The sequence below is a fragment of the Pseudophryne corroboree genome, chromosome 4, assembly GCF_028390025.1.
Source record: "Pseudophryne corroboree isolate aPseCor3 chromosome 4, aPseCor3.hap2, whole genome shotgun sequence".
Taxonomy (NCBI): domain Eukaryota; kingdom Metazoa; phylum Chordata; class Amphibia; order Anura; family Myobatrachidae; genus Pseudophryne; species Pseudophryne corroboree.
This window is the reverse complement of record NC_086447.1, coordinates 482,918,327-482,945,783: the sequence shown is the minus strand read 5'-3', so window position 1 is coordinate 482,945,783 and position 27,457 is coordinate 482,918,327. Positions and strand designations below refer to the sequence as shown.

Genomic DNA, 27,457 nt, shown 5'->3' with positions numbered 1-27,457 from the left:
GGAATTTGATTTATTTAGTCTCTGGTTCTGATTTCTAGAAAGATGATACCTCATACCAGTGAGATGGGATTAAATTTCATTCTTTTCTTAGCATATCATATGTTGCATTTTGTTCTATGGGCAACAGTTCAGCATGATTTTTTTTCACAGTGCAATAAGTCCATTCACATAAAATCTGTTTATTATTAAACAAGAGATAATGTAGTCAGTCGTTTATGCATTTTGCCTTAAATTTGCATTAATGAGAGAGAGAACATGGCTATTTTCATGTATGTTATAAATCATACAATGGACAGAGTTACAAGGAGAAATACTGCAACTGCGTTTCCAGCACACTGTACCAATGGGTTGGGTTGGGTACGGGATCCCGGCAGTCAGAATAGCGATGCTGGGATCCCGTCCTGCAGAATTGCCGGCAGGGGGGCGAGCGCAACGAAGCCCCTTGGGGGCTCACTGCACTAGCCACGATGCACTCTCCACGGGTTCTATTCCCCCCTCTATGGGTGTTGTGGACACCAAGGAGTGGGAATAGCTGTGGCTGCGCTGCTGACATTCTGGCGGTTAGGATTCCGGCGTCAGTATTCTGACTGCAGAGATCCTGACTACATCCTGTACCAATACTGGTTAATGTTCAGTATATTGGTAATAGGGGTCCAGAGTACCAAATAAAATCTAAATGAAAAAAAATATCACACACCTAGTTTCATACACGCACACTGCACAGCACATCACAAGTCACATTTCTATACTACATATACTTCTTTAAAGGGAAACATGCTTTGTTTTTATACTATTTGTCAGCATTGCTAGTCAATTGACTACTTACACATGAATATACTGGTTAAACATACAAAATTCTTGCTTCTATCGATGCCTCTTAGTTACTGCACTTTAAATTGTAACTTATTAATACAGTTGGGAGCTGTCCATGTTGCTAGCATTACGTACATAACTTAAATTATAACCCATATTTAGTGTTGACTCTAAAGTTTTTTAAGAGCAGGGTGCTGATCATTGAGGAGGGCACATTATAATTTTAAAGGGCACATTTTTGATGTGACGCTTTGCACACAAAGCATAACGCATATGTTTATAGTTTTTATACATATACTAGATGATTCATCGCGCCCTACTTCACACCGTCGCAGAGGTTCTTGCAATATTTGTATTATATGGAGTATTACCTCCAGTCATAATTTTGTGAGTGGTTAAATATTGCACGGACAAAGGGCGTTCTATAGTTAAGGGGCCGTAGTTGGGGGAGTGGCGAGTGCGTGGGAGGGGCGATTGCGGGGAGTGCCGTGGGGGAGGGGAGGGTGTGAGGGTGCCCAAGATGGGGGAGAGAGTACTGAGCCACCGCGGGTGGGGTGCGAGGGTTCCGCAGATGGGGGAGGGGCGGTTGCAGAGGGTGAGGATGGGGTCCATTGGCGCTGTGGGTGGTGGAGTGGGGGGTGCCGCGGTTTGGGTAGGGGGTCTGGAGGCGCCAAGGGTGGGGGAGGGGCGGGTGCGGGTGTGCCGCGGATGGGGGTGGGGGCACGGGGTTGCTGTGGGTGAGGGAGGGGTTGCTGTGGGTGGGGGAGGGGCGGGTGTTTGGTTCAGAATGAAAATAGACGCATCGTGTGGTCAGGCAGGGAGCGCGACCCCTACATCTTAGGTGCATCAACTACTCACCAAAAAGTAAAAGGATCATGGCCTGCATCCTGCCATCTCTCCTATATATTTGGGCAGATCTGTGACTCTATGACTCAGGGGGCGGGATGTACTAACCTCTCCCGCTGCGGTATCTGGCTTATCGCATCCTGTGTGGTCTCTTCGTTAATAGGATCGCTGCCCGTAGTTTTCTCCTCACTGCGCTTCCGCCTCATCAGCGCTGCACTCCCCCTGTCAGTCGCGCATGCGCACACTGGTTATGGCAGAAACAAGTGCACATGCGCGACTGACAGGGGAGCGCAGCGCTGTTCAACCGCTACGGAGAGTTCAGGATTGAGTGGCCACGGCGGTGATGAGACGGAAGCGCAGTGAGGAGAAACCTACGGTCCTCCACCATGTATAGTTCAAACGATGAATTACGAAAGTTTTTTATCCAAACAAAGGATATTTATTTTAAAAATTATAAAAGTACATCCATGGAGATACTTAAAAACAATCCATACAAAGTACATGTAGGGACTCTGTTTTTTATGTACTTTGTATGGATTGTTTTTAAGTATCTCCATGTATGTACTTTTATCATTTTCATTTTTAAAATAAATATCCTTTGTTTGGATAAAAAAAACTTTTGTAATTCATCGTTTGAACTATACGTGGTGGTGGACAAGAATTTCAATTCCAATCCCATATCGGTGGAGGCACGGAAAAGAAACCTTTCAAGGAACATAGGGAGAGGTGTCTAGGTGAGTGTCGTCCATAAGGGATAACAAGACGTCCACTCTATATCTGTTATAACTACACATAAGGATTTAAAGAAACCTTTTGATGTATGCATTTCATTGAAAAAAGGTCAGTCCTGGGATACCAGTCCACTGTATGAAGATAATATGAAGTTTGGTCTAACTGATGTGATCTCCCATTCTTCTGTTTAAAGTCTTCTACATTAGGACACTTGAACGGATATCTCGGAACTGGCATTTGTCTTTTCTAGCGGCGCTTGTGAACCACTCTATTGTTTGGTTAGCCACATGGGGCATGGCCAATGAAAATTGGGGTGTGATACACATATGGGGGGGCCAGATACACATATGCCCCCAATAGTGCCAGATACACATATGCCCCCAATAGTGCCAGATACACATATGCCCCCAATAGTGCCAGATACACATATGCCCCCAATAGTGCCAGATACACATATGCCCCCAATAGTGCCAGATACACATATGCCCCCAATAGTGCCAGATACACATATGCCCCCAATAGTGCTAGATACACATATGCCCCCAATAGTGCTAGATACACATATGCCCCCAATAGTGCAAGATACACATATCCCCATGGTGCCAGATGCACAAATGCCTCACGGTTCCGGATGCACAAATGCCTCACGGTTCCGGATGCACAAATGCCCCACGGTGCCGGATGCACAAATGCCCCACGGTGCCGGATGCACAAATGCCCCACGGTGCCGGATGCACAAATGCCCCACGGTGCCGGATGCACAAATGCCCCACGGTGCCGGATGCACAAATGCCCCACGGTGCCGGATGCACAAATGCCCCACGGTGCCGGATGCACAAATGCCCCACGGTGCCGGATGCACAAATGCCCCACGGTGCCAGATGCACAAATGCCCCCAGTAGTGCCATATATGCCCCCACAGTGCCAGATACACATTGCCCCAGATTGGCAGATACATATTACCACAGAGTGCCCCCCCCCCCCCTCTGCTGCTCACTGCTGACTCTGCATCTGCTGTGTGAGGGGAGGAGAGCTCAGCGCTCGCCTCTCCTGCCCCTCAATGCTCGTTAAGTCTGGTCTCCGGCGGCGGGTATCTCAAATGAGGCGCCGATTTGTTAACCAGTCAGAGCTCGCGAACTGGCAGCCAATCAGGAGCCATGGCTGCCAGTCCGCGAGCTCTGATTGTCTAACACACTTATTGAGATTCACCCTGCCGCCGCCGGAAACCGGACACATCACTGAGCATTGAGGGGCAGGAGAGGCGCTGCGCTGCGCTCTCCTTCCCTCACACAGCAGTGGGCTGCAGGTATGGTGGACGGCAGTACGGCGTACCAGCTGGGAATTTCTTACCGGTACGCCGTACCGACATATTTGCAGCACTGCCCTGTTCTTTCACTCTTCATCAGAGTGCTGTGTTATGCAGGCAGCCACAGCAGTGATGTAATTTACAGTCCTTCCTCTGCAGTCTATTCCACAGGGAGCGGTTTATGATCGTGAAGGGTGCACTGAAAAAGGGCAGGGTGCTGCACCCGGCTGAAACAGCCTAGCAGGAACACTACATATTCACTAGTAATGTAGTGTCCATATTTGTATGGCATTTTCAAGCAATAACCTTAATTTCCCTCTGTAGGCAGTTATGACGGGGGTTCCTGTCTGGTCTAAAATTAATAGCATAATGTCATCATTCATGTCATAATGCCCGCATAATGTCATAGACAGAAGAGCCAGCCATAGGCATAGGCAACTAGGCAAATGCCTAGGGGCATGCATTGCAAGCCTAGGACCAGCTCAGCTTGATAGCAGGCAGTGCCAGTTTTATGTGCACTTAACTGCGTGCCGGCCGCTCATGCCTGTCCCCATTACACTATGCACGCAGCGGCGACTTGTACCTCCCTGCCTCTTGGGAGTCCCAGTCTCCCAGAATGCTGTGCCGGGCATGACTACGTCACACCGCATGGTGTTGTTGCGCATGGCATTAAGGGAGCGGCCGCAGGGGAGGGAGGACTTGGAGAAGCACACACCCATGTGCTGCAGTCTCAGCCAGCCAGCTTCACCACACTGAACCCTGCTGCTGGAGGGACACTGGGGGCAGTGAGTAGGGGGGGGGGGGGGGGCGGGGTCATTACCTGTATGTTAAGGGTAATTTCTGTGTTTAATAGGGCATCACCTACGTGTAAATGGGCACTGCTTAAGTCATGGGTTCCCAAACTGTGCGCCGTGGCTCCCTGGGGTGCCGCAGCGCTGTCACAGGGGAGCCGCAGCCTAAAGTTAGCCAGAGGATGGAAGGGGAAGGGGAGACTGTGTGCTGCAGGAGCGGCGGGCGGGCAGTGAGTAGTCAGCCGGGTTGAGGGGAGTGCGGGCGGCAGGACAGAGCGGCCGTCCAGTGTGTAGTTAGGGGGGGCGGGAGTGCGGGGACAGGAGCGGCCATCTAGTATGTAATCAGCAGGGGGGGAGCACGGGCGGCTGGAGCGGCCGTCTCGTAAGACAGTAATCAGCAGGGGGGGGGGGGGAGGAGAGCGCGGCCGTCTCGAAAGTGATCAGCGAGAGGGAGCGCGGGCGGCTTGAGCGGCCATCTAGTAATAAGACAAGTAATCAGCGGGGGGGGAGCTTGGGCGCCTGGAGCTAGGTACAGCCCAAGTCAGCCGCAATGTGTAATCAGCTGGCGCCGTGGGGGGGGGAGGAGAGTGCGGGATGTCTGCGGCTAGTTCATCGGGGGGGGACGGACGATGACTGGAGTCACCCGGCAGGGAAGGGGTGGTGTTATGCAGGATGTGTTTGTGTACATGGGGAACCTGTGAGTGTAATCAGTGGAGAATGCGAGTGCAAGCAGGCTGGAGTGGCCAAGGAGTGCGCTGGTGTGGCCAAGAAGTGCGCTGCAGTGACCAAGGAGTGCACTGGGCAAGGCTCATTGAAGTCCTTGCCGGCGTGACAGAGGAGCTGGCTGTAAAAGTGAGTAAAATATTAATATATGATACTGTATGTGAGATGCTGCATTGGGAAATCTATAGGAGGGGGGTGTCTGCTGTAAGTGACTTAAGGGCCCTACACACTCGGCGACCCGCCGCCGAGCTGCCCGACAGCCGATATGGCCGTCAAACGACCCGACGGCGGAGGGGGAGGTGACGGGGGGGGTGGAAGTTTCTTCACTCCCCCCGTCACCCAGCTCCATAGCCCTGCATGCTAATTTGGACGAGATTGTCCATATTGGCCTGCAGGTATGAACAAGCCGGCACCTACAATGAACGAGCGCTGGGCCGCGCATCGTTCATCGGTGGTGCCTACACACTGAAAGATATGAACGAGTTCTCGTTCATTAATGAACGAGAACGTTCATATCGTTCAGTAAAATCTTTAAGTGTGTATGTAGGGCCCTTTATGTGACGACAAGCTGGTAAGCAGGTGGGGGGTGGGGGGGCTGGTCTTGGTGCATGGTGCATGGATGCACAGGAGCCTTTTTAGATTGATTTATTTGACTGCAAAAAAATCTGTTATGTTATACAAAGGGTGTAGTATGAGATGCCGGCGACCAGCATACCGGCGCCGGGAGCCCGACCGCCGGCATCCCGACAGCGTGGCGAGCGCAAATGAGCCCCTAGCAGGCACGCTATTTTATTCTCCCTCCAGGGGGTCGTGGACCCCCACGAGGGAGAAGAAATGTCGGTATGCCGGCTGTCGGGATTCTGGCGCCGGTATACTGTGCGGCGGGATCCCGACAGTCCCGACCACCCTTATACAAAGCCTGTTTTGTTTTTTTTAATTAATGCATGTGCAGGTGACCAGTATCGCACTGCAAAAAGACATATGGGGTCATTCCGAGTTGATCGCTAGCTGCATTAATTCGCAAATGGCACTTCTGCGACCCAACTACTTTAAAAAAGGGACAGTTTGGTAAATATTTTGGCGTAAGGGTGCCTTGAAAAAGTCAGGGATACCCAAAGGGTGCCTTGGACTAAAAAAGTTTGGGAACCACTGGCTTAAGTGCAAACTTAAGGCACCCTCTTACTCTTGGTCAATTTTTTTCTTTTTTTCCCGAGGGGAAGCCCTGAGCTCCACAAGGTCTAGAAGTGGCCTTGAGCACTAGAGGAGGAAGCAAAGACAGTGGGGTCAGCAGCAGCTAGTAACAAAATGGCAACTGGTCCTGGAGGAGGTTTACATTTGAAACTTCAGTTCTCAGTATCAACAGTTCTTTTTTTTTTTTTTTTTAAATCTGTAGTGGTCACATCTATGTAATCCAGTGTTTTTCGAGTGGCTAGTAATATTGCAGTCAGTATGTAAAATAGGAGGGTAATCCCATTGCCTCAGATATGGTTCACTTTTTTGGTATGGTTTTTTAACAGCATGGTTTCTTGGGGAGGCAGTTAATTTAACATCTGTCAGGATCCCTGCAGTCGGGATACTGACAGCGAAATGCCTGCGGTCGTAATACCGACCACCACCCAGAATCCCCACTGGTGGTCCATGGCACAACCTTCAGTCGCCACCCGGCCCGAAGGATAGCGAGCCCACGAGGACACGATGCGCTCGCCGCTGGTATTTTGGCTGTCGGGTTTACGGCGTCAGTCTGCTGACTAACAGGATCCCAACAGCCAGCATATCATACTAATCCCCTATCTTGTGTAAATTATGTATTTGGTAGAACAGTAATCGAACATCAGCTCCATTATTATTATTTTTCACTATGAAACAGAGTACCATGCTGATTTTTTTTTTTTTTTTTTTTGTGTGGGAGTAATGTATGCCTTTTTTGAGCACCTAAAAAAAAATTGGATGCCTAATGTTGATTTAACCTAGCCTTTTAAGGGCCTGATTCATTATGGATCGCTTAAGCGATCCTATGTGCAGTTTCCTGATGGTGGGGAAACTGCACATGCGCAGGACCCGTTCTGTGCATGTGCAGAATGGGTCCTGCGGTCCCGGCACAGATATGCGCACACCTCTGCCTGATTGGCAGGTAGAGACGTTTGCGGGGAGGGGCGACCGGTGTACAGGAAAACAGGGGCGTGTCGCCCCCATTTTCCAGGAGTGGCGAGGCCTGTCATTGCAGATGAACATCGTGACCATCTGATATGCAATTGCATCGCAAATGCAGGGAGGAGGTGGTATGCACTTCCTCCTCCATTTGCATTGCTAAGGACTGCAAATGCAAAGCTGCTGCGAGTAGCTTTGCATTTGCAATCCTTAATGAATCAGCCCCTAAATTCTGTTCCAAAATAGCATTTTTGCTGTAACTCGAAATGTAAGGCAGATATAGTCATATGGTTTTGGATTTTTGGATTCTGGAGGAAAAGTTACCATAGGGGTCCAGATTTCATGGTGATTCCTTAATAAACAATTGTGATACTTCAAATAAACTGGAATAAATAAGCTGTGATAAGTAAACCGTTTAATACATTGAAAAATTAATATTTCGGGAACCGACAGTCGAGATATTTGGCAGAAATAGTTTTTTTTACATCCCCTCTTATAAAAAAAAAATTGTAACACTAACATGGGTGGTAAACATTTCATTTTATTTTGGGGTGATCTGCTGTCGAATGGCCCATCACTATAGATAACATTGATATCACACACCTTGTATACACCAATCACTATAAACAGGTCACACTTGTCTCATGCACTTGATATACACTGGTCATTAATACACAGGCCACCCCAATGTCATGCACCTAATTCACCAATCACAAGTCGAATAATGTCAATGGGGTCTCCTCATGCGAATGACAATACTAAGATGGCTAAAAATTGTGTCTTTCTGAGATCTGCAAAAGACAAATCGCTCTATGTGGTGTCATACAAAGTTGTGTGTGTCTCAGAATCTGGCCCCAATTTTAAAAAAAAAATTGGTTTACAAATGGTAATTTTACTGTGTGTAATGTGGCAATAGGCGCAGTGCGCTACAGAGGATCCAGTGGTATTTAGTTGACCAAGGGAAGTCTTGTATTTGGAGGAGAGAAAAGTTGTGTCTTACCTGCAGTGCATTTCTCCCTTGCAGTCTGGTACAGGTGAAAGCATGTCACTGATCAGCCAGAGCACCTGTGGGAAACTCCCTTAAGAAGGCAGGTTGGCTGAGTCACTTGCCTGTCGGTCTGGAAGGGGAAGTAGGAGTCTAAGGTATAAAAAGGCTATTTGGGCCATTTATCTGTGTGACCGACAGCGGGGAAAGCTGGGAGGTGACTAGAGATTAGATTTCCGTTAGAAATTTGTGCTACAGTAGCTCACCTGTGGTATCAAACCAGATGGGTTAGCCTTAGCTTCAGTGAGTATTGGGTGTCCATGACCCTGTTGCTGGTTCGATTGTCCTTTTTTGGACCACTTTTGAAAGGTACTAACCACTGTATTTCTGTGAAGACTTCACAACACCTGCTATTTTGGAGATGCTCTGGCCCACTCATTTAGCCTTCACAATTTGGTTCTTGTCAAAGTCGCTGAGATCATTATGCTTGCCCATTTTTCCTGCTTCCAACACATCAATTGAGTGTTCACTTGCTGCCTAATATATCCCATCCCTTGCCATTACAGGTGCTTTTGTAATGAGACAAAATAGCTTAGGTGCAAGGCATGTGCAGAGTACAGTTATATAGAATTAGAAGTCCATTTCCTCTTCATAAATGCTATTAGTGATGTTAGTGCAGCCTCAGCCAATCATCCCTAACCTCAGGCAGAATGTATAAAATGCAAATACACCTTTACTTGAAATAAATGCTAACATACATCAAGAATAGCGATAAACCGCATGTGTCCAACTCCTCAGCCTTGCAATCCACATGCCAACGGATTGCAACAGCTCTTGTCTTCCGTCTTAGTACATCATTTCCTTTGTCACTCAGGACCATAAGTTCATAAGTAGAATTGCAATCAATATATTCCAGCATACCATTCAATTCTGGTGTGCTGTTAACTTCCGCAGTACTGAGCTGCCCACATATAGATTCAATGAAAGAGTACACTCACCAGACTTGCTTGCAAAGGTGCAAATTTATGGTTCACATACTAACAGAGAAAAGGTGCTTTTACAACGTGATAGGACCTTTGTCAAGACTATAGAGAATATCTGCCAGACCAAATAAACACCATCTGGCTGTCCAAGTGAACCTGTAAGTATCCCAAGGACACCCCCAGGCCATTACTAAGTGACATCATCTGCGTTATGCACTTTCAGCCACAATCAAATCCATAAAGGCAATACTGAAACCAGCACCACACGAGCGCATAGCATGAGCTTCCAGGTGCATCATGCGTTCCAAACCCAGGGATTAGCGAAGGAGTGCAAGGTGGAATAGGAATTTTCTGGTGATAGGGGTAAATGCACTTCCGGTTGTGCATTCCACTGGGTTTGGAATGCATGACGCAACCGGAAGCTCATGGTGTGCGCTCCATTAGCATGGAGCTGGTTTCAATATTACAGTAACTGGGGATTTTAATAAGGATTAAGATGCATCTCTATATACATATATGTTTCATGATATGTTTGCTATGTGGATTTATGGTCGCTCTTTGTGATTGTACGTGCACAACGCAGATGATGTCACTTCCTGTGGCGTGTCCATGTGGTAACAGCCATGCCCAGACCACTCCGGTTTGCTGCTGGTGGCTACTGGTGTCCTCTACCCCCAGACTGGCCAGAAGCTGTGCAGGAACTGGTCGAGCTTGTACGTGCACGAGTACTGGTGTATATAGTGCAACTTTATTATAGACTGCCCATTAAAGATATACAGCATATACATATATAAAAGGCTAACACTATACACAAACACTCACACTTACCATGACAGAGCCCTGGCTTCCAGCAGCACAACTCCTAGAAACCCGGCAGCTCCTGTGTGAGTAGCAACCGCCCCCCTTATAATCCGGTCCTGGTGTCCGTCATTTTGACAGGCCTTTAACTAGTTAAATGTATGATTTAGCCAATACTGCATGCTAATAAAACTAGGGATTGGGAACCAATAGAATGAAATTTGTGGCTACAGACTAAACAATTTGTATTTTAATGTATATAAGAAAAAATTTCATAGAACCCTTATTTTTTTGCTTTTTATTCCAGAAAAATTCTTTCACTGATGATATTGGAATAGCCAGTTGGATGGAACACATTTTTCTATCTCATGGTGCATTGTTGGCAAAAAGCTGTCAAGCTGCAATGGAATTGGCAAAGCACGATCCAGAGGTCCAATCTATGGCTTTCCAGTATGGAAAGCACATGTCCTTAAGTTATAAGGTATGTTTGAGTTGTCACATACTATTATACATTTTGTTTTACTTGCTTTGAGGGACTCAACCGTGTTTCCCAATTCCAGCCCCCAGTGAGCCATCACCATACATGTTTTCCAGGTCTCCTTATAAAGTCACAAGTAGAAGAATTAGTACCACCTTTGGATCTTTGCCAGACAAACATGTTTCAGTGGTTATCATGTACACATCTTAGCACATTCAATGCAGAACTTGTCCAGTATAATAGATTGGGTAGACACAGCCAGTGTGTTGCAGAGATTGTCCCAGAACATCACTATTAAGCTTACATTATTTCTAAAAGACTTTTAACATATTAGCCATTCCAGAAGCATGATCCATCACCTACTATTTTACTGGCTCTTTCCCGAAGCACATTTGCATGTCTCACAAACTGTTATTATATCACTGTAGCTTAAAGCGCAACTCCATATTCCACATCCACATGCTTCACATTTATAACGCATATGCTGAACGGACATGACTGTTCTAGCAAATGCTAGATCAGATGTAAATATGTGTGATGCTACCATTGGGGGCAGTTATAGACAAGAGATTAGTGGAGACAAGAGAGGTCTGTTAAACCTTTAAAGTGTGAGTATTGAGAAATAACAGCTGCTAAAACCAATGACAAAACATTGTACTTTGGGCCTAATTCTGAGTTGATCGCAGCAGCAAATTTGTTAGCAGTTGGGCAAAACCATGTGCACTGCAGGGGGGACAGATATAACATGTGCAGAGAGAGTTATGGTGCCCATACACTTATAAGATAATCGGTGCTATCCTTCGATTTCGACCACATCTGTGAGAGAAATCGAAGGATTGTATGCACATTTTAGGTACCTTGAGACGCGATGCGCGGGCACGCCGGTCGAATATCGCGTCTCAAGAAATTATGTGCTGCACATAATATTTCTCGCATCGCAGTGTGATTGCATGTGGTTTCAAACTCACATGAGATATATCGCACTGCGATGGGTACCCGCCAAGAGTGGCCAGAGGCCGCTCCCACTCGGCGGTGACGTTTCCATCACGTGATTACCATGCGATCTATCGCATGATCGCATGGTAACCACTTTGGCAGTTCAGGTGCGATTTGATTGCACCTGAACTGCCGGTGCGATGCCCCGCGATGTCGCGTTGCAGGGCATCGCACAAGTGTATGGCCAGCATTAGATTTGGGTGGGGTGTATTCAAACTGAAATCTAAATTGCAGTGTAAAAATAAAGCAGACAGTATTTACCATGCACAGAAACAAAATAACCTACCCAAATCTAACTCTCTCTGTGATAAGGGGATCATGTTAAGGGGGTATACTTTTTCCTTCTCTATTCCCCTCCTTTTCTCTGATTCTATTGCTTGTATTATATTACAATATATCTTTGAAGCAAATGTATAATTTTAACCCTTTAGTGATTTATAATAATTCATCACTAATTGTGTACCTTTTATTAACAAACCCGCAGAGGTTGCATCTAGACATATATATCTTTAAATCATTAGGAATATTCTGTTCATATAAGAATGCACGCCAGTCGTATAGAATGTAAATCATAAGAATGTATTTCAACAAACAATTGCTACTCATAGAATTCACCTTTATCATTAAACAGTATTGGTCAAATACAATGCAAGTCACCATATAATAGTTTCACAGATTCAAACTATATAAGAAACAAATAGGATGAAAGGAGTGTGAGAGATGTATGTACTGTACTGTATGTGTGTATTTATTACTGGGGAGATATTTACTCAAAGCACTCGGCTAAATCCTAGATTTATTGATATATATTGGACAATATATATCTTAAAGAAATATCTTAGGGTATTGGTTTTGGTATATGTATGTGTGTGTGTGGGGGGGGGAGGGGCTGCATTGTCCACAGACCGCATGGGACAGAAGCTAGACTCCATTTTGGGAAAACTCCCATGATTCCAAAGTCTGTAACATATGGTTCAAAAGGGAATGGCAGCAGCCATTTTAGATTTGCAAGTCCAAACACATGGCATTCTTTGCTACACCATAATCACATAGCAGAAGCCATAAGACTCCACTATATTGCAAAACGTATAAGCTTCAACATAATGCATATGTGCTGATATTACAATTCTAAGCCATCTAATCACCTTTCACAATTCCAAGCCAACACAGTATCTCAATAACCAGAGCATATGGTATGCTGGCTATGTTATATAATGTAGCCTGTAATTATATGCCAATCCCAGTCTGTACCGCATTATGCTAACTTTTCAGGCCTAAAACCAACTAATTCCAGCCTTCCAGGACCAGCACCACATATCTCATGCTGTCCATATGAGCCATCACAAGACCAGATCACCAGGTAACCACAAGTATCAGCATACCATTGCTACAAGCACATGACTACAGTAACAAAAGGAAGTATGTGTTGACTTCTATACTTCAGCAAGATGCACCATACAAAACCACTACAATCTGTTATAAATCACCATACCAGGAATGCTATGCTACAGATTGTCTACTGTTCCAATTAATTACAGATTTCATAGAGTATTATCACCAACACATAACAATCACATAATTGCACAAGTATCATTAACCTTAAGCCATTTGTATCTCCAGATTAACTATTCTATGCTAATCGTTTCACAACTACTTTATCACAAACACATATTTAACTATTCTATGCCATTAAGCCATGTGTATACAATACTTAGCCTTAGTAAGGAGATCGGTCCTGGTGATGAGCAAGCCATGCTTCTGAGAGCTAGATTGATTCTGAGTGAGTGAGCTCTGATTTCAAGTGGGTACAGTATATTCATACCTGTGGGTGTGTCTTTCACAGCATGTGGGCTAGCTGTATCAGTGAGCTGAGCTGGCCATGTGAGCTTGGTTATTTAAATGCTAATTGGCCAAGGCTACAGTGTAGGGATGTTAATTCGGCTTCAGGTTACAGAAGCCAATATTATCATTCATTCTTTGTATCTCTAAAATGGATATATGGAATTACTCTGTAACACTCTGCAAATGTTATATCTGCCCCCCCTGCAGTGCACATGGTTTTGCCCAATTGCTAACAAACTTGCTGCTGCGATCAACTCAGAATTACCCCTTTTGTCCTATCTTCTATCAGAGTTTCCAGAGCATTTCTTAAAGCAGGCATGTCCAAACTGCGTTCCTCCAGCTGTTGTGAAACTACATATCCCAGCATGCCCTGACACAGTTTTGCTGTCAGAGAATGCTAAAGCTGTGTCAGGGCATGCTGGGATGTGTAGTTTCTCAACAGCCAGGGGGCCACAGTTTGGACATGCCTGTCTTAAAGGTTCTTTGCAGCACAGCATACTGTGTATGTAATAATCGCTCCCATAGAACTCCATTACATTGCGCCAAACGTTAACAACATTAATGTTGCAGGTGACATTAAAATTTACAGTATGCTTGACAGCTGGTTTAAGATCTCACAAGGCTCTAAGCAAGATACTGGTTTGGGGCCTCTACCCCAATTCTTTCTTGCAAAAAAGTAGACAGGCTGGAGCTAAAAGCTAGGTGTCAAAGGAGCATGTGCTAAGTCCCAGCCTCCTCTAATCAGATATTAGAACATGCACCCCTGACCCATGTGCTGAGCCTCATGAAACAACAGATAAGTGTGTCCGACGCTGACCCCCTCCCCTTCCCTGTATGTGGCTGGGCAATTACCAGCTTGCAGCCACAACTCCCCATACCGTGCTCATTGTTTGACTCCCCCTGCGGTCAAGTGATATTTAAAAAAAATTTACTTTAATATATGCTTGTTGGGGGTGCAGGGGCCGTTTAAAGGAGGAGTGGTCCCGAGTGCAGGCTACATGTGGGCCCCCTCCTCTCTGGCGGGGCAATAGACCCTGGCTTTGTGCCAGAGTCTACTGCGCATACACAGGTCTCTGGGAACATGGCACCTGCACCTTGTTCCCTGGTACATCTCTACTGTGCATGTGCAAATCACCGGAAAAATGGCCACAGCCACGGACTTGTAAGAATAATTATATGGGTGCCAGGTGTGCGGTGTGTGGGCCGCCCTGGACACTGTACACCATCCACCCATTATAGATACAACAGTGAGGGGGTAGCAGACGGGCCTCCTAGGGCCCTCTGGAACCTATGCGGCTGCCTGTCCCAACTTGTCCATAATCCATTTGCTTACATTGTTATTTCTTTTTCATCCACTAGGAGTCACTGGAGTACTCTTACGATATGGATGGGGCATCAGCAGGGACAGGCACATTTAAATATTTAAATTAGTAACCCTCCACCCCCTCCATACTACCAAGGTACCTCAGTGTTTTTTGTGCCTTCACAGGGATAAGAGCACGTGCTGGAAGTCTTAAAGACTTTCACTTTTATTTTTCTAAACTTTCGATTTTTTTCCTCTTCACAGTCCCTTCCCAGCTTACTAAGAAGCGTGGGTCCGGGACTGTGTGCTGCTGTACTGCAGAATAAGGCTTGTCGGCGCTCAGGAAGAGGAGCTCCGCCAAAGACCTTAATCAGCGTTAGCTGACTCAGCCTTGGCTGTAAGGAGCTGGACGATGCTTATATGAGAGTCAGAGCCTCCACACTGACTGAGGTAAGGGGGGAGGGGGGGCCCAGCACACAGCCGCCGCTCCGTTACAAAAGGGGGTGATCAGTTTTACTGTAGAGCGGGGCGGTCAGCTCACGCTGCCGTGCCCGCCATGTGTGCCTGTACTGTGCACTCCCATGCCCAGCCGCGGTCAGTCACACTGTAACCGCTGGGCGCCCGCCGATCCCCGCCTCCCAGCGCTTCCTGTCGGCCGCGGACAGCTCTCACTGCTCCCGATGTCCACACATACAGGGGGGGAGGACATGCTGGTGGCCGCGGACAGCGCCAGATGCTGCCGCGGCTCGCACACAGACATGTGAGAGACGGCCGCGGACAGCTGCAGCTGCTGCCGTGGGCCATACATAGCGATAGTGTGAAGTGATTTCAGCCGTGGACAGCTCCTGCAGCTGCCGCGGGCCTCCGTAACCGCTCCCCTCCTATCTCCAGTGTTCCTGGCTCAGGGGGACATAGCGCTGGCCGCCCGCACAGCTCCACAGCCGCAGTACCAAGCGGTAGGGGGGACAGTGGGGTACATTACAGGCTATTAAGCCTACATAAACACCAAGTGCCCACAATAAGGGACTTGGCCATGGGGGTCAATGGCCATGCGAGAATAGGACAGTGGAGTGCTGCTTTACATTTGTTACAACTGTATAGGGAAGGCTGAAGCACATGGTGTGGACGCCATTTTCTAATGACTTCCTGTTTCTTCCTACAGGAATTTGGGTTGATCCTACAACACACGGCCACTAGAGGGGGCAGAGGTGTTAGTGGGACATTAGTGAAGCACATTTTAAAAGAACTCAGTGTGTACCAAGTGTAGTGCATTTGGGCTCATGCACACTTCTGTTCATTTTTTTTTACTGAGCCGTGAGGACTTGTTTCACTGTGGTAGTGTCTGTTGGTGTCTTACTGTCTGTTAATGGAACTTCCACTTGCACAGTGTGTCTTGCAAAAGCGGGTCCAAATACAAACCCTGATCCTCCTTGGGCTATGATGGTAGGTGTGATGTCTGAATTAGAATCAGAGTTGGCCGCTGCGCGTAAAGATTGTGAGGCGGCTAAGTCTGATTCTAGGTAAATGCCGTCTGAGTTGCCAGAGTGGGCTCAGAATATGTCAAGGACTTTGCACAGTTTACAAAAGTCCAGGTCTAGCTCAATTCCTAACAGTAGTCTGAGTTTGGCTCATAATTTACCGGTTTCAGCGGTGTTGCATTCTGACGATTCAATACCAGACCTTTTGTCTCAGGAGGAACAAGAGGAAGGTGAATTGGGCAAGGAGTCTGATAGTGAGGATACTGATAGCCCGGCCATTGATAATCTCATCAGGGCGGTACGCCAGGTTCTAAATTTTGCTGAAGCTGAGGAACCTCTTTCAAATGATGAAGTGTTATTTGCTAAAAAAAAACAGAGAACGCCTGTGTGTTTTCCTTATTCAGATTCTCTTAATAAATAGTTAACAGAAGCATTGAAGCATCCAGATAAACACGTTGCTGTGCCTAGACGGTTTCTGTCTAACTATCCGTTCCCAGAGTCTATGACAACGAAATGGGAAAATTCCCCAACAGTGGATTCCTCGATGTCAAAACTTTCCAAAAAGTTAACCATTCCAGTCCCAGCTGCAACAGCTCTTAAAGACCCGTCAATGCGTAAGCTAGAAGCTATGCTAAAGTCAGTGTATACAACAGTAGTGGTGGTGCTTAGACCTGCTTTAGTGGGAGTTTGGGTTAACAAGGCTGTCGTTGCATGGGCGACACAGCTCAAGTTGGGCCTACTACAGGATCTCCCCTTAGACCAGCTTATATTTCTTGCTGTTCATGTCTGTGACTCTGCTGAGTATTTAGGTACGGCTTCTATGGATATCGGCCAGGTTTGTTCTCGCGTTTCAGCTTCACTAGTTGCGGTCATACGGGCACTTTGGCCACGTTCTTGGCAGGCAGAGGCAGAGTCAAAATGAGGAATAGAAGCATTGCCTTACGCTGGCAAGATGTTATTTGGTCCTGAATTGGACAAATGGATTTCTCAGGCTACTGGGGGGAAATCTGTTTTCTGGCATTGCTCGCACCAGTTCCTAAACGCAAATGCGCTGGACCGGCGTTCAAATCTTTTAGATCTCAGTCCTTTCGAGGCCGTGCTAGAGGAACAACCATCCCAGGTAGACGTGGTAGAGGACGTGGTTTCCAACATATATGGCACTGTGGGGGCATATCTGGCACTGTAGGGGCATTTATGTATCTGGAACTGTGGGGGCATTTATGTATCTGGTACTGTGGGGGCATTTATCTGGCACTGTGGGGGCATATCTGGCACTATGGGGGCATTTCTGTATCTGGCACTGTGGGGGCATTTCTGTATCTGGCACTGTAGGGGCATTTATGTATCTGGAACTGTGGGGACAGATCTGGCACTGTGTGGCCATTTATGTATCTGGCACTGCTGGGGGGCATGTCGTGTAGCTGGCATGGCTGGGGAGCATATCATGTAGTGTTCCCGCTAGGCGTCTGTGGCTAGGCAATGTGTCTAACGTGCTCTGCCTGGTGCAAAGTGTCTAACGTGCCCTGCCTGGCGCAAAGTGTGTTAACGTGCTCTGCCTGGCGCAAAGTGTGTAGGAGGTTCTACCTGGTGCAATGTGTATTAACTGCACTACTGTGTGGTGTAATGCGAATTGCCACTATTATGTGGCCACGCACCTTCCCCATGAAGCGACGCCCCTAAATTTTTGCAGCGCGCCTTCGGCACGCACTGTCCATGCTTGACCATGTAGGTAGATGAGCACCAAGCATTACAGTATGTACATCATTTTGCCCTCCTAACTTAAAAATGTGCCCTCCCTGTGATCAGCACCCTGCCCTAAAAAGTGAACACTATCATGTGTAGCTGGCACTGCTGGGGGGCATGTCATGTGTAGCTGGCACTGCTGGGGGGCATGTCATGTGTAGCTGGCACTGCTGGGGGGCATATTGTGTGTAGCTGGCACGGCTGCGGGGAATGTCATGTGTAGCTGGCACTGCTGGGGGGTATATCATTTCTATCTGGCACTGCACATTATGTGTATCTGGCACTATACTGGAGACATTATGTGTATCTGACACTATACTGGAGACATTGTGTGTAAGGAACACTACTGTGGCTGTTATGTGTAAGGCTGCTAATTGTGTGCGTAGAGGGGGTGTGAAAATATATTTATTTATAGTCTAATAATATGAAGTTATGAGGCCACGCCCACTTCCCTGAGGCCACACCCACTTTTCCTGGAGCGCGCGCGCATAGGGGTTGGGGGTGGCGCTTTTACATGTTCTCGCTCAGGGTACTAGTAGGCCTGGAGCCGGCCCTGCTCAGACTGTTCAGGTTCAGTCAGACAACGCAACGGCAGTCGCATACATCAACAAACAAGGAGGGACTCGAAGTCGCATGGTCATGCGAGAAGTTGCTCGAATCCTGAATTGGGTTGAGCATCACCAAGTGATATTGTCGGCAGTGTTCATTCCCGGAGTGGACAACTGGGATGCAGATTATCTTAACCGTCAGGATTTTCATCCAGGAGAATGGGATTTACATCCAGAGGTGTTCCAGATGTTGGTCCAGCGGTGGGGTTACCCACAGGTGGATCTAATGGCATCTCACCACAATCATCAAACACCCCATCATGTGTCCAGAACAAGAGATCCAAAGGCAGTGGCAGTGGATGCTCTCACAATAGCGTGGCCGTACAGTCTCGTGTATCTTTTTACACCATTTCCGCTGCTTCCTCGGTTGCTCAAGCAGATCAAAAGTGAATCCACAACCGTCATGTTAGTGGCGCCTCATTGGTCTCTGAGAGCGTGGATCTCGGATCTCCGAGGTCTACTCGCAGACGGTCCATGGCCGCTTCCGTTACGTCCAGATCTACTACAACAGGGTTCGTTCCTTTACCCGGGATTTAGCGCAGCTGCGTTTGACGGGGTGGCTGTTGAGACCGCTCTCTTAAGACAAGAGGGCATTCCAGAGTCGGTCATACCAACTATGTTACGTGATAGGAAGCCAGTTACAGCAGCTCATTATCACAGGATTTGGCGAGCTTATACAGGTTGGTGTGAAGCTCAGAAGTTTCCGACCTCTTCTTTCAAGTTATCCCGTCTTTTGCTATTTTTGCAGACTGGGTTAGATGGAGGACTACGTTTAGCTACACTAAAGGTGCAGGTCTGCCTTGTCAATTTTCTTTCAAAGGCGTTTGGCCCTTTTGCCAACAGTTCACACTTTCCTGCAAGGTGTCCTCAGAGTACAACCTCCATTTATACCACCTACAGCACCATGGGACTTGAATCTAGTTTTAGATTTTTTGCCGTCTTCAATTTTTGAACCCTTACAACAAGTGGATGTTAAGTTTCTAACTTGGAAACCGTGTTTCTCCTAGCCTTAGCTTCAGCAAGGCGTGTTTCAGAATTGGGTTCCTTGTCATGCAAGCCACCGTATCTGGTATTTCATGATGACAGAGCGGAACTTCAAACGAATCCCGCTTTTCTACCAAAGGTAGTAACTTCCTTTCACATCAATCAACCTATCGTAGTTCCTGTTTTTTCAGAAGGTTTAGGAACTCCAGCTACTTTGGATGTGGTACGCGCACTCCGCGTTTATATAGCCCGAACATCAACAGTACGTAAAACGGATACATTGTTTGTTCTCTATGATGCAGTCAAGATAGGATGGCCAGCTTCCAAACAGACCTTGGCTAGATGGATTAAGTTGACCATTCATCTAGCGTACTTTCATGCTAGTCTGACATCGCCTGCATCTGTTTCAGCACATTCCGCGCGTTCTGTGGGAACGTCATGGGCAGCAGGTCGTGGAGCCTCTACAACACAACTTTGCCGTGCAGCTACATGGTCATTAGTGCACACGTTTGTGCGCTTTTAAAAGTTTGATACGTTTGCGGCATCAGCATCTAGCTTTGGCCGTCTAGTGTTACAGGTGCCAACCTGCTCTACCGCCCAAAGGGGAAACTTTGGTACGTCCCAAGAGTACTCCAGTGACCCCTAGTGGATGAAAAAGAAAATAGGATTTTGGTACTTACCAGATAAATCCTTTGCTTTGAATCCACAAGGGGCACTGGACACCCACCCAGAGAAGTTTCACCTGGCTTGTGGTAAGTTCAGTAGATCTTATGGTAACACATTACCGACTTGTTCAAATGTTAAGGTGATTGTTATCTATTGTTGTGTCAACTTTCTAGTTGTCCATTATGTTTTGTGTCAACTTTCTAGTTGTCCGTTGTGTTATAATGTTATATGTAATTCTCCACTGTTCATCCTCTCTATAACTCCTGTTCGGCTCAGTAAAAAACACTTAAATGTGACTGTCCCTGCTGACGCCCCGTCCATATCCCAGGAGTACTCCAGTGCCCCCTGTGGATTCAAAGAAAAGGATTTATCTGGTAAGTACCAAAATCCTATTTTTGAACCTTGATATCAGAGATTGCTGAGTAATCATTGCTGGGTGGTTTACATACATTAAATGATTGGTGTTAATATCCATGTGTAGCAGGCCTGGCTTTTACATTTATTGTATTTTTCCTCAAAGAATGATGCCAAAACTTAAGTGACCAGTGTATGAAACTGGACATCAAAAGACAATCTTTGTATAAGCAATGAACGTTTGCTTTAAAATAAACTCTTTTGTCCTTCTTCATGTTGTTTAAGGTAATGGAAAGAACAGATTTTAAATCCATTATTCAGGAGTATTTTCTATGCACAGAGCACTCTGGTATTGTATTCCCTGAAGTTTTCAAGTTTTGCCCAGGGGCATCCTGGCCTCCTTTGGGTACAGCAATGACTTTTTCCTGTTACATTGCAAACTACTCAACACTTATGGGAATATAAGCAATATGTAAGCAAGTATAAAACACTACCAGACGTTAATGTACTGCAAATGATAGACATACTGCAGCAGCACTATTTTAAACTGATGCTTTACGGCAGGACTGTAGTTTAATAAGGACATTTCTTTTGTTGACATTTTTATTTATTAATGACTTGTCACTTTTAATTAGCATTCAACCTATACACAATACAATAATTAATAGACATGTATGTAGTATATAAAACAAAAAGCTGTACAACTGAAAAGCCATATGGAGAAATGTTCTATAGTAGCATCTTTGGAGAGTTGGAGGTGATGTTCTAAAGATATATAAGTTTGTCCATGGGTGCTTAGAATTTGGGCAGGGGTGTAAGCTCAGAGGTCGGGTGGAGTGGGGAAAAAGCCTTGCATGCAGGAATGAGAGGAGGTAATCAGCATGGAGGAGGACAAATAGGGTGAGAAAGCTGTGGACTGGCAGGAGGCAGGTTTGTTTTACAGTGATGAGCTTAATCTAGATCCTACATTGAAGGGAGCCAGTGAAGGAGTTGAAAAAGATGAGCGTTTGAGTCAGCGATGTGGTAGGAAGAGACTAGTAACAGATGTGAGGATAGTTTTAAGAGTGGAGAGGCAAGAAAGCGGAAGTCCTCTGGGAATCAGCTTGTGCAGATTATGTGGGTCATTCAGACCTGATCGCACGCTAGGATTTTCGCTGTGCTGCGATCAGGTCAGAACTGTGTATGCACTGCAATGCGCATGCGCGTCGTACGGCTACAAAGCGGATCATTGCTGGGCGATGGATTGTGCGAAGAATCCATTCGCACAACCGATTGCAAGGAGATTGACAGGAAGAAGGCGTTTGTGGGTGGCAACTGATCGTTTTCTGGGAGTGGTAGGAAAAACACAGGCGTGTCCAAGCTTTTCCAGGGCGGGTGTCTGACATCAATTCCAATCCCGGACAGGCTGAAATGATCGCAGCAGCTGCGTAAGTCCTGGGCTACACAGAAACTGCACAAAACTTTTTTGTACTGGTCGGCTGCACATGCGTTCACACACTTGCAAAGCGAAAATACACTCCCCTATGGGCGCCGACTATCTGCTCGCAGCAGTGCAAAAAAAACCTAGCGAGTGATCAATTCTGACTGAGCCCCTATGAGTCTTAGGGATCTATGGAGAAAGAGATAAAATGGATGGAGATAAAGTACCAGCCAACCAGCTCCTACAGGTAACTGTAATTTCTCTTGCGTCCTAGAGGATGATGGGGACTCCGTAAGGACCATGGGTATAGACGGGCTCCGCAGGAGACATGGGCACGAAGAAAGAACTTTAGGTATGGGTGTGCACTGGCTCCTCCCTCTATGCCCCTCCTCCAGACCTCAGTTTATTACTGTGCCCAGAGGAGACTCGGTGCATTACAGGGAACTCTCCGGAGTTTTCCTGAAAAAAAAGTATTTGTTAGGTTTTTTATTTTCAGGGAGCCTGCTGGCAACAGACTCCCTGCAGCGAGGGACTGAGGGGAGAGAAACAGACCTACTTTAATGTTAGGCTCTGTTTCTTAGGCTACTGGACACCATTAGCTCCAGAGGGAACGGAACGCAGGTCTCACCCCGCAGTTCGTCCCAGAGCCGCGCCGCCGTCCTCTTTGCAGAGCCGGAAGATAGAAGCCGGGTGAGTATGTGAAGAAAGAAGACTTCAAAAGCGGCAGAAGACTTCAGTTCTTCACTGAGGTAACGCACAGCGGTAGCGCTGTGCGCCATTGCTCCCACACAGCACACACAAACGGCAGTCACTGTAAGGGTGCAGGGCGCAGGGGGGGCGCCCTGGGCAGCAATATGGACCTCCAAAGGTGGCAATAACCTTATATACAGGCTGGGCACTGTATATAAGAGAGATCCCCCGCCATGTTTTAAATTTTTAAGCGGGACCGAAGCCCGCCGCTGAGGGGGCGGAGCTTGTTCCTCAGCACTCACCAGCGCCATTTTCTCCACAGCACACCGCTGAGAGGAAGCTCCACGGACTTTCCCCTGCTTAACCACGGTGAAAGAGGGTTTTAAAGAAGGGGGGAGGCACATCATTTGGGGCAAAATAGATATTACAGCGCTATCTGGGTAAACATATAGTGTGTTTTTTCCTGGGTCACTGGCGCTGGGTGTGTGCTGGCATACTCTCTCTCTCTGTCTCTCCAAAGGGCCTTTGTGGGGGAACTGTCTTCAGATAAGAAGTTTCCCTGAGTGTGTGGTGTGTCGGTACGCGTGTGTCGACATGTCTGAGGTAGAAGGCTTTCCTAGTGAGGAGGTGGAGCAAATTAATGTGGTGTCTCCGTCGGCAACACCGACACCTGACTGGGTGACTATGTGGAATGTTTTAAGTGCTAATGTAAATTTATTGCACAAAAGGTTGGACAAAGCTGAGTCCAGGAATTATGCAGAGAGTCAGGGCCTGCCTGCCCCTATGTCGCAGGGACCCTCGGGGTCTCAATAGCGCCCACTATTCCAAATAGTAGACACTAATACCGACACGGATTCTGACTCCAGTGTCGACTACGATGATGCAAAGTTACAGCCAAAATTGGCTAAAAGTATTCAATATATGATTATTGCAATAAAGGATGTTTTGCATATCACAGAGGAACCCCCTGTCCCTGACACGAGGGTACACATGTATAGGGAAAAGAAACCGGAGGTAACCTTTACCCCTTCTCATGAGCTGAACGAGTTATTTGAAAAGGCTTGGGAATCTCCAGACAAGAAACTGCAGATTCCCAAAAGGATTCTTATGGCGTATCCTTTCCCGACTAAGGACAGGATACGGTGGGAATCCTCCCCGAGGGTAGACAAAGCGTTGACACGCTTATCCAAAAAGGTAGCACTGCCATCCCAGGATACGGCTACCCTCAGGGATCCTGCTGATCGCAAGCAGGAGGCTACATTAAAGTCCATTTACACACACTCTGGTACCTTACTCAGACCGGCGATAGCGTCGGCTTGGGTTTGTAGCGCTGTAGCAGCGTGGACAGATACCTTCTCTGCGGAATTGGATACCCTGGATAAGGATACCATTTTATTAACCCTGGGTCATATTAAAGATGCTGCCTTATATATGAGGGATGCTCATAGAGACATTGGCCTACTGGGTTCTAGAGTCAACGCTATGTCGATTTCTGCTAGACGAGTCCTATGGACCCGGCAATGGACAGGTGATGCCGACTCAAAGAGGCATATTGAGGTTTTACCTTACAGGGGTGAGGAATTGTTTGGGGAAGGTCTCTCGGTCATGGTCTCCACTGCTACGGCAGGTAAATCAACTGTTTTGCCTTATATTCCCTCACAGCCTAAGAAAGCGCCACATTATCAAATGCAGTCCTTTCGGTCACATAAAAACAAGAGAGCACGAGGATCGTCCTTTCTTGCCAGAGGTAAGGGCAGAGGGAAAAAGCTGCCATCCACAGCTAGTTCCCAGGAGCAGAAGTCCTCCCCGACCTCTACAAAATCCACCGCATGACGCTGGGGCTCCGCTGAGGGAGTCTGCCCCAGTGGGGGCACGTCTTCGACTTTTCAGCCACATCTGGGTTCACTCACAGGTGGATCCCTGGGCAATAGAGATTGTTTCCCAGGGTTACAAGCTGGAATTCGAAGAGGTGCCTCCTCGCCGGTTTTTCAAATCGGCCTTACCAGCTTCTCCCTCAGAAATGGAGATAGTCTTAAATGCAATTCAAAAATTGTGTCTTCAACAGGTGGTGATCAAAGTTCCCCTGCTTCACCAAGGGAGGGGGTATTACTCAACCCTATTTGTAGTCCCGAAACCGGACGGTTCGGTCAGACCCATTTTAAATTTAAAATCCTTGAACTTATACTTGAAAAGGTTCAAGTTCAAGATGGAATCGCTCAGAGCGGTCATCGCCAGCCTAGAAGGGGGGGATTTTATGGTGTCCCTGGACATAAAGGATGCATACCTTCATGTTCCCATATATCCACCTCATCAGGTGCACCTGAGATTTGCAGTACAGGATTGTCATTACCAGTTTCACACAATGCAGTTTGGGCTTTCCACGGCCCCGAGGATTTTCACCAAGGTAATGGCGGAAATGATGGTGCTCCTGCGCAAGCAGGGGGTCACAATTATCCCATACTTGGACGATCTCCTAATAAAACCGAGATCACGGGAGCAGTTGTTGAACAGCGTGTCACTTTCACTGGAGGTGTTACAGCAACACGGCTGGATTCTCAATATCCCGAAGTCACAATTAGTTCCTACAACCCGTTTGACCTTCTTAGGCATGATTCTGGATACGGACCTGAAAAGGGTTTATCTTCGAATAAAAAAGGCCCAGGAACTCATGACTCTGGTCAGGGACCTATTGAAGCCAAAACAGGTGTCGGTGCATCACTGCACTCGAGTCCTGGGAAAGATGGTGGCATCTTACGAGGCCATTCCTTTCGGCAGGTTCCATGCGAGGACCTTCCAATGCGACCTACTGGACAAGTGGTCCGGGTCACATCTACAGATTCATCAGTTGCTCACCCTGTCCCCCAGGGCCAGGGTATCTTTCCTGTGGTGGCTGCAGAGTGCTCACCTTCTGGAGGGTCGCAGATTCGGCATTCAGGACTGGGTTCTGGTGACCACGGACGCGAGCCTCCGAGGTTGGGGAGCAGTCACACAGGGAAGACACTTCCAAGGTCTTTGGTCAAGTCAAGAGACTTGTCTCCACATCAACGTCCTGGAACTAAGGGCCATATAAGACGCCCTTCGTCAAGCGGAGACTTTGCTTCGCGACCTACCGGTTCTGATCCAGTCAGACAACATCACCGCAGTAGCTCATGTAAACCGCCAAGGCGGCACAAGGAGCAGAGTGGCTATGGTGGAAGCCACCAGGATTCTTCGCTGGGCGGAAAATCATGTAGGCGCACTGTCAGCAGTGTTCATTCCGGGAGTGGACAACTGGGAAGCAGACTTCCTCAGCAGACACGATCTACATCCAGGAGAGTGGGGACTTCATCAGGAAGTCTTCGCACAGATTGCAAGTCAGTGGGGCCTGCCCCAGATAGACATGATGGCGTCCCGCCTAAACAAAAAACTACAGAAGTATTGCGCCAAGTCAAGAGACCCTCAGGCGGTGGCAGTGGACGCCCTAGTGACACCGTGGGTGTTCCAGTCGGTCTATGTGTTTCTCCTCTTCCTTTCATCCCGAAGGTGTTGAGAATAATAAGAAAAAGAGGAGTACAGACAATTCTCATTGTTCCAGATTGGCCACGAAGGGCCTGGTATCCGGATCTGCAGGAAATGCTCACAGAAGATCCGTGGCCTCTTCCTCTAAGACAGGACCTACTACAACAGGGGCCCTGTCTGTTCCAAGACTTACCGCTGCTGCGTTTGACGGCATGGCGGTTGAACGCCGGATCCTAGCGGAAAAGGGCATTCCAGATGAGGTCATTCCTACTCTGATAAAGGCTAGGAAGGACGTGACAGCTAAACATTATCACCGTATATGGCGAAAGTACGTTTCTTGGTGTGAGGCCAGGTATGCATCTACGGAGGAATTCCATCTGGGCCGTTTTCTTCACTTCCTACAAACTGGAGTGAATTTGGGCCTAAAATTAGGCTCCATTAATGTTCAGATTTCGGCCCTACCCATTTTCTTTCAGAAAGAATTAGATTCTCTCCCAGTAGTACAGACTTTTGTGAAGGGAGTGCTGCATATTCAGCCTCCTTTTGTACCTCCGGTGGCGCCTTGGGACCTTAACATGGTGTTGAGTTTCCTTAAGTCGCACTGGTTTGAACCACTTCAAACAGTGGAATTAAAATATCTCACTTGGAAAGTGGTCTTGTTGTTAGCCTTGGCTTCGGCTAGGCGAGTGTCGGAATTGGCGGCTTTGTCTCATAAAAGCCCCTATCTGGTTTTCCATATGGATAGAGCGGAATTGCGGACCCGTCCTCAATTCTTGCCTAAGGTGGTTTCCTCTTTTCATATGAACCAACCGATTGTGGTGCCTGTGGCTACGCGAGACTTGGAGGATTCCAAGTCCCTTGAGGTGGTCAGGGCTTTGAAAATTTACATAGCCAGAACGGCTAGGGTCAGGAAAACAGAGGCGCTGTTTGTCCTGTATGCTGCCAACAAGGTTGGCGCTCCTGCTTCAAAGCAGTCTATTGCTCGCTGGATCTGTAACACGATTCAGCAGGCTCATTCAATGGCTGGATTGCCGTTACCAAGATCGGTTAAGGCCCATTCAATTAGGAAGGTGGGCTCTTCTTGGGCGGCTGCCCAAGGGGTCTCGGCATTGCAATTGTGCCGAGCTGCTACTTGGTCGGGTTCAAACACCTTTGCAAAGTTCTACAAGTTTGATACCCTGGCTGAGGAGGATCTCCTGTTTGCTCAGTCGGTGCTGCAGAGTCATCCGCACTCTCCCACCCGTTTGGGAGCTTTGGTATAATCCCCATGGT

The 27,457-nt window shown here is 47.3% G+C and overlaps 1 protein-coding gene across 3 annotated transcripts in view; it reads left to right on the top strand.

The window, feature by feature from the left end:
* PDSS2 (decaprenyl diphosphate synthase subunit 2) overlaps window positions 1-27,457 on the top strand; it is a 574,604-nt gene that overhangs the window by 507,361 nt on the left and 39,786 nt on the right. For all 3 annotated transcript variants that reach the window (XR_010176032.1, XM_063917071.1, XM_063917070.1), the window contains exon 6: window positions 10,433-10,606. Coding sequence is in view for 2 of the 3 variants with exons in the window: in XM_063917071.1 (XP_063773141.1) it covers window positions 10,433-10,606 (174 nt within the window). In the remaining variant the exon portion in view is untranslated. The remainder of the gene's footprint in view (window positions 1-10,432; window positions 10,607-27,457) is intronic.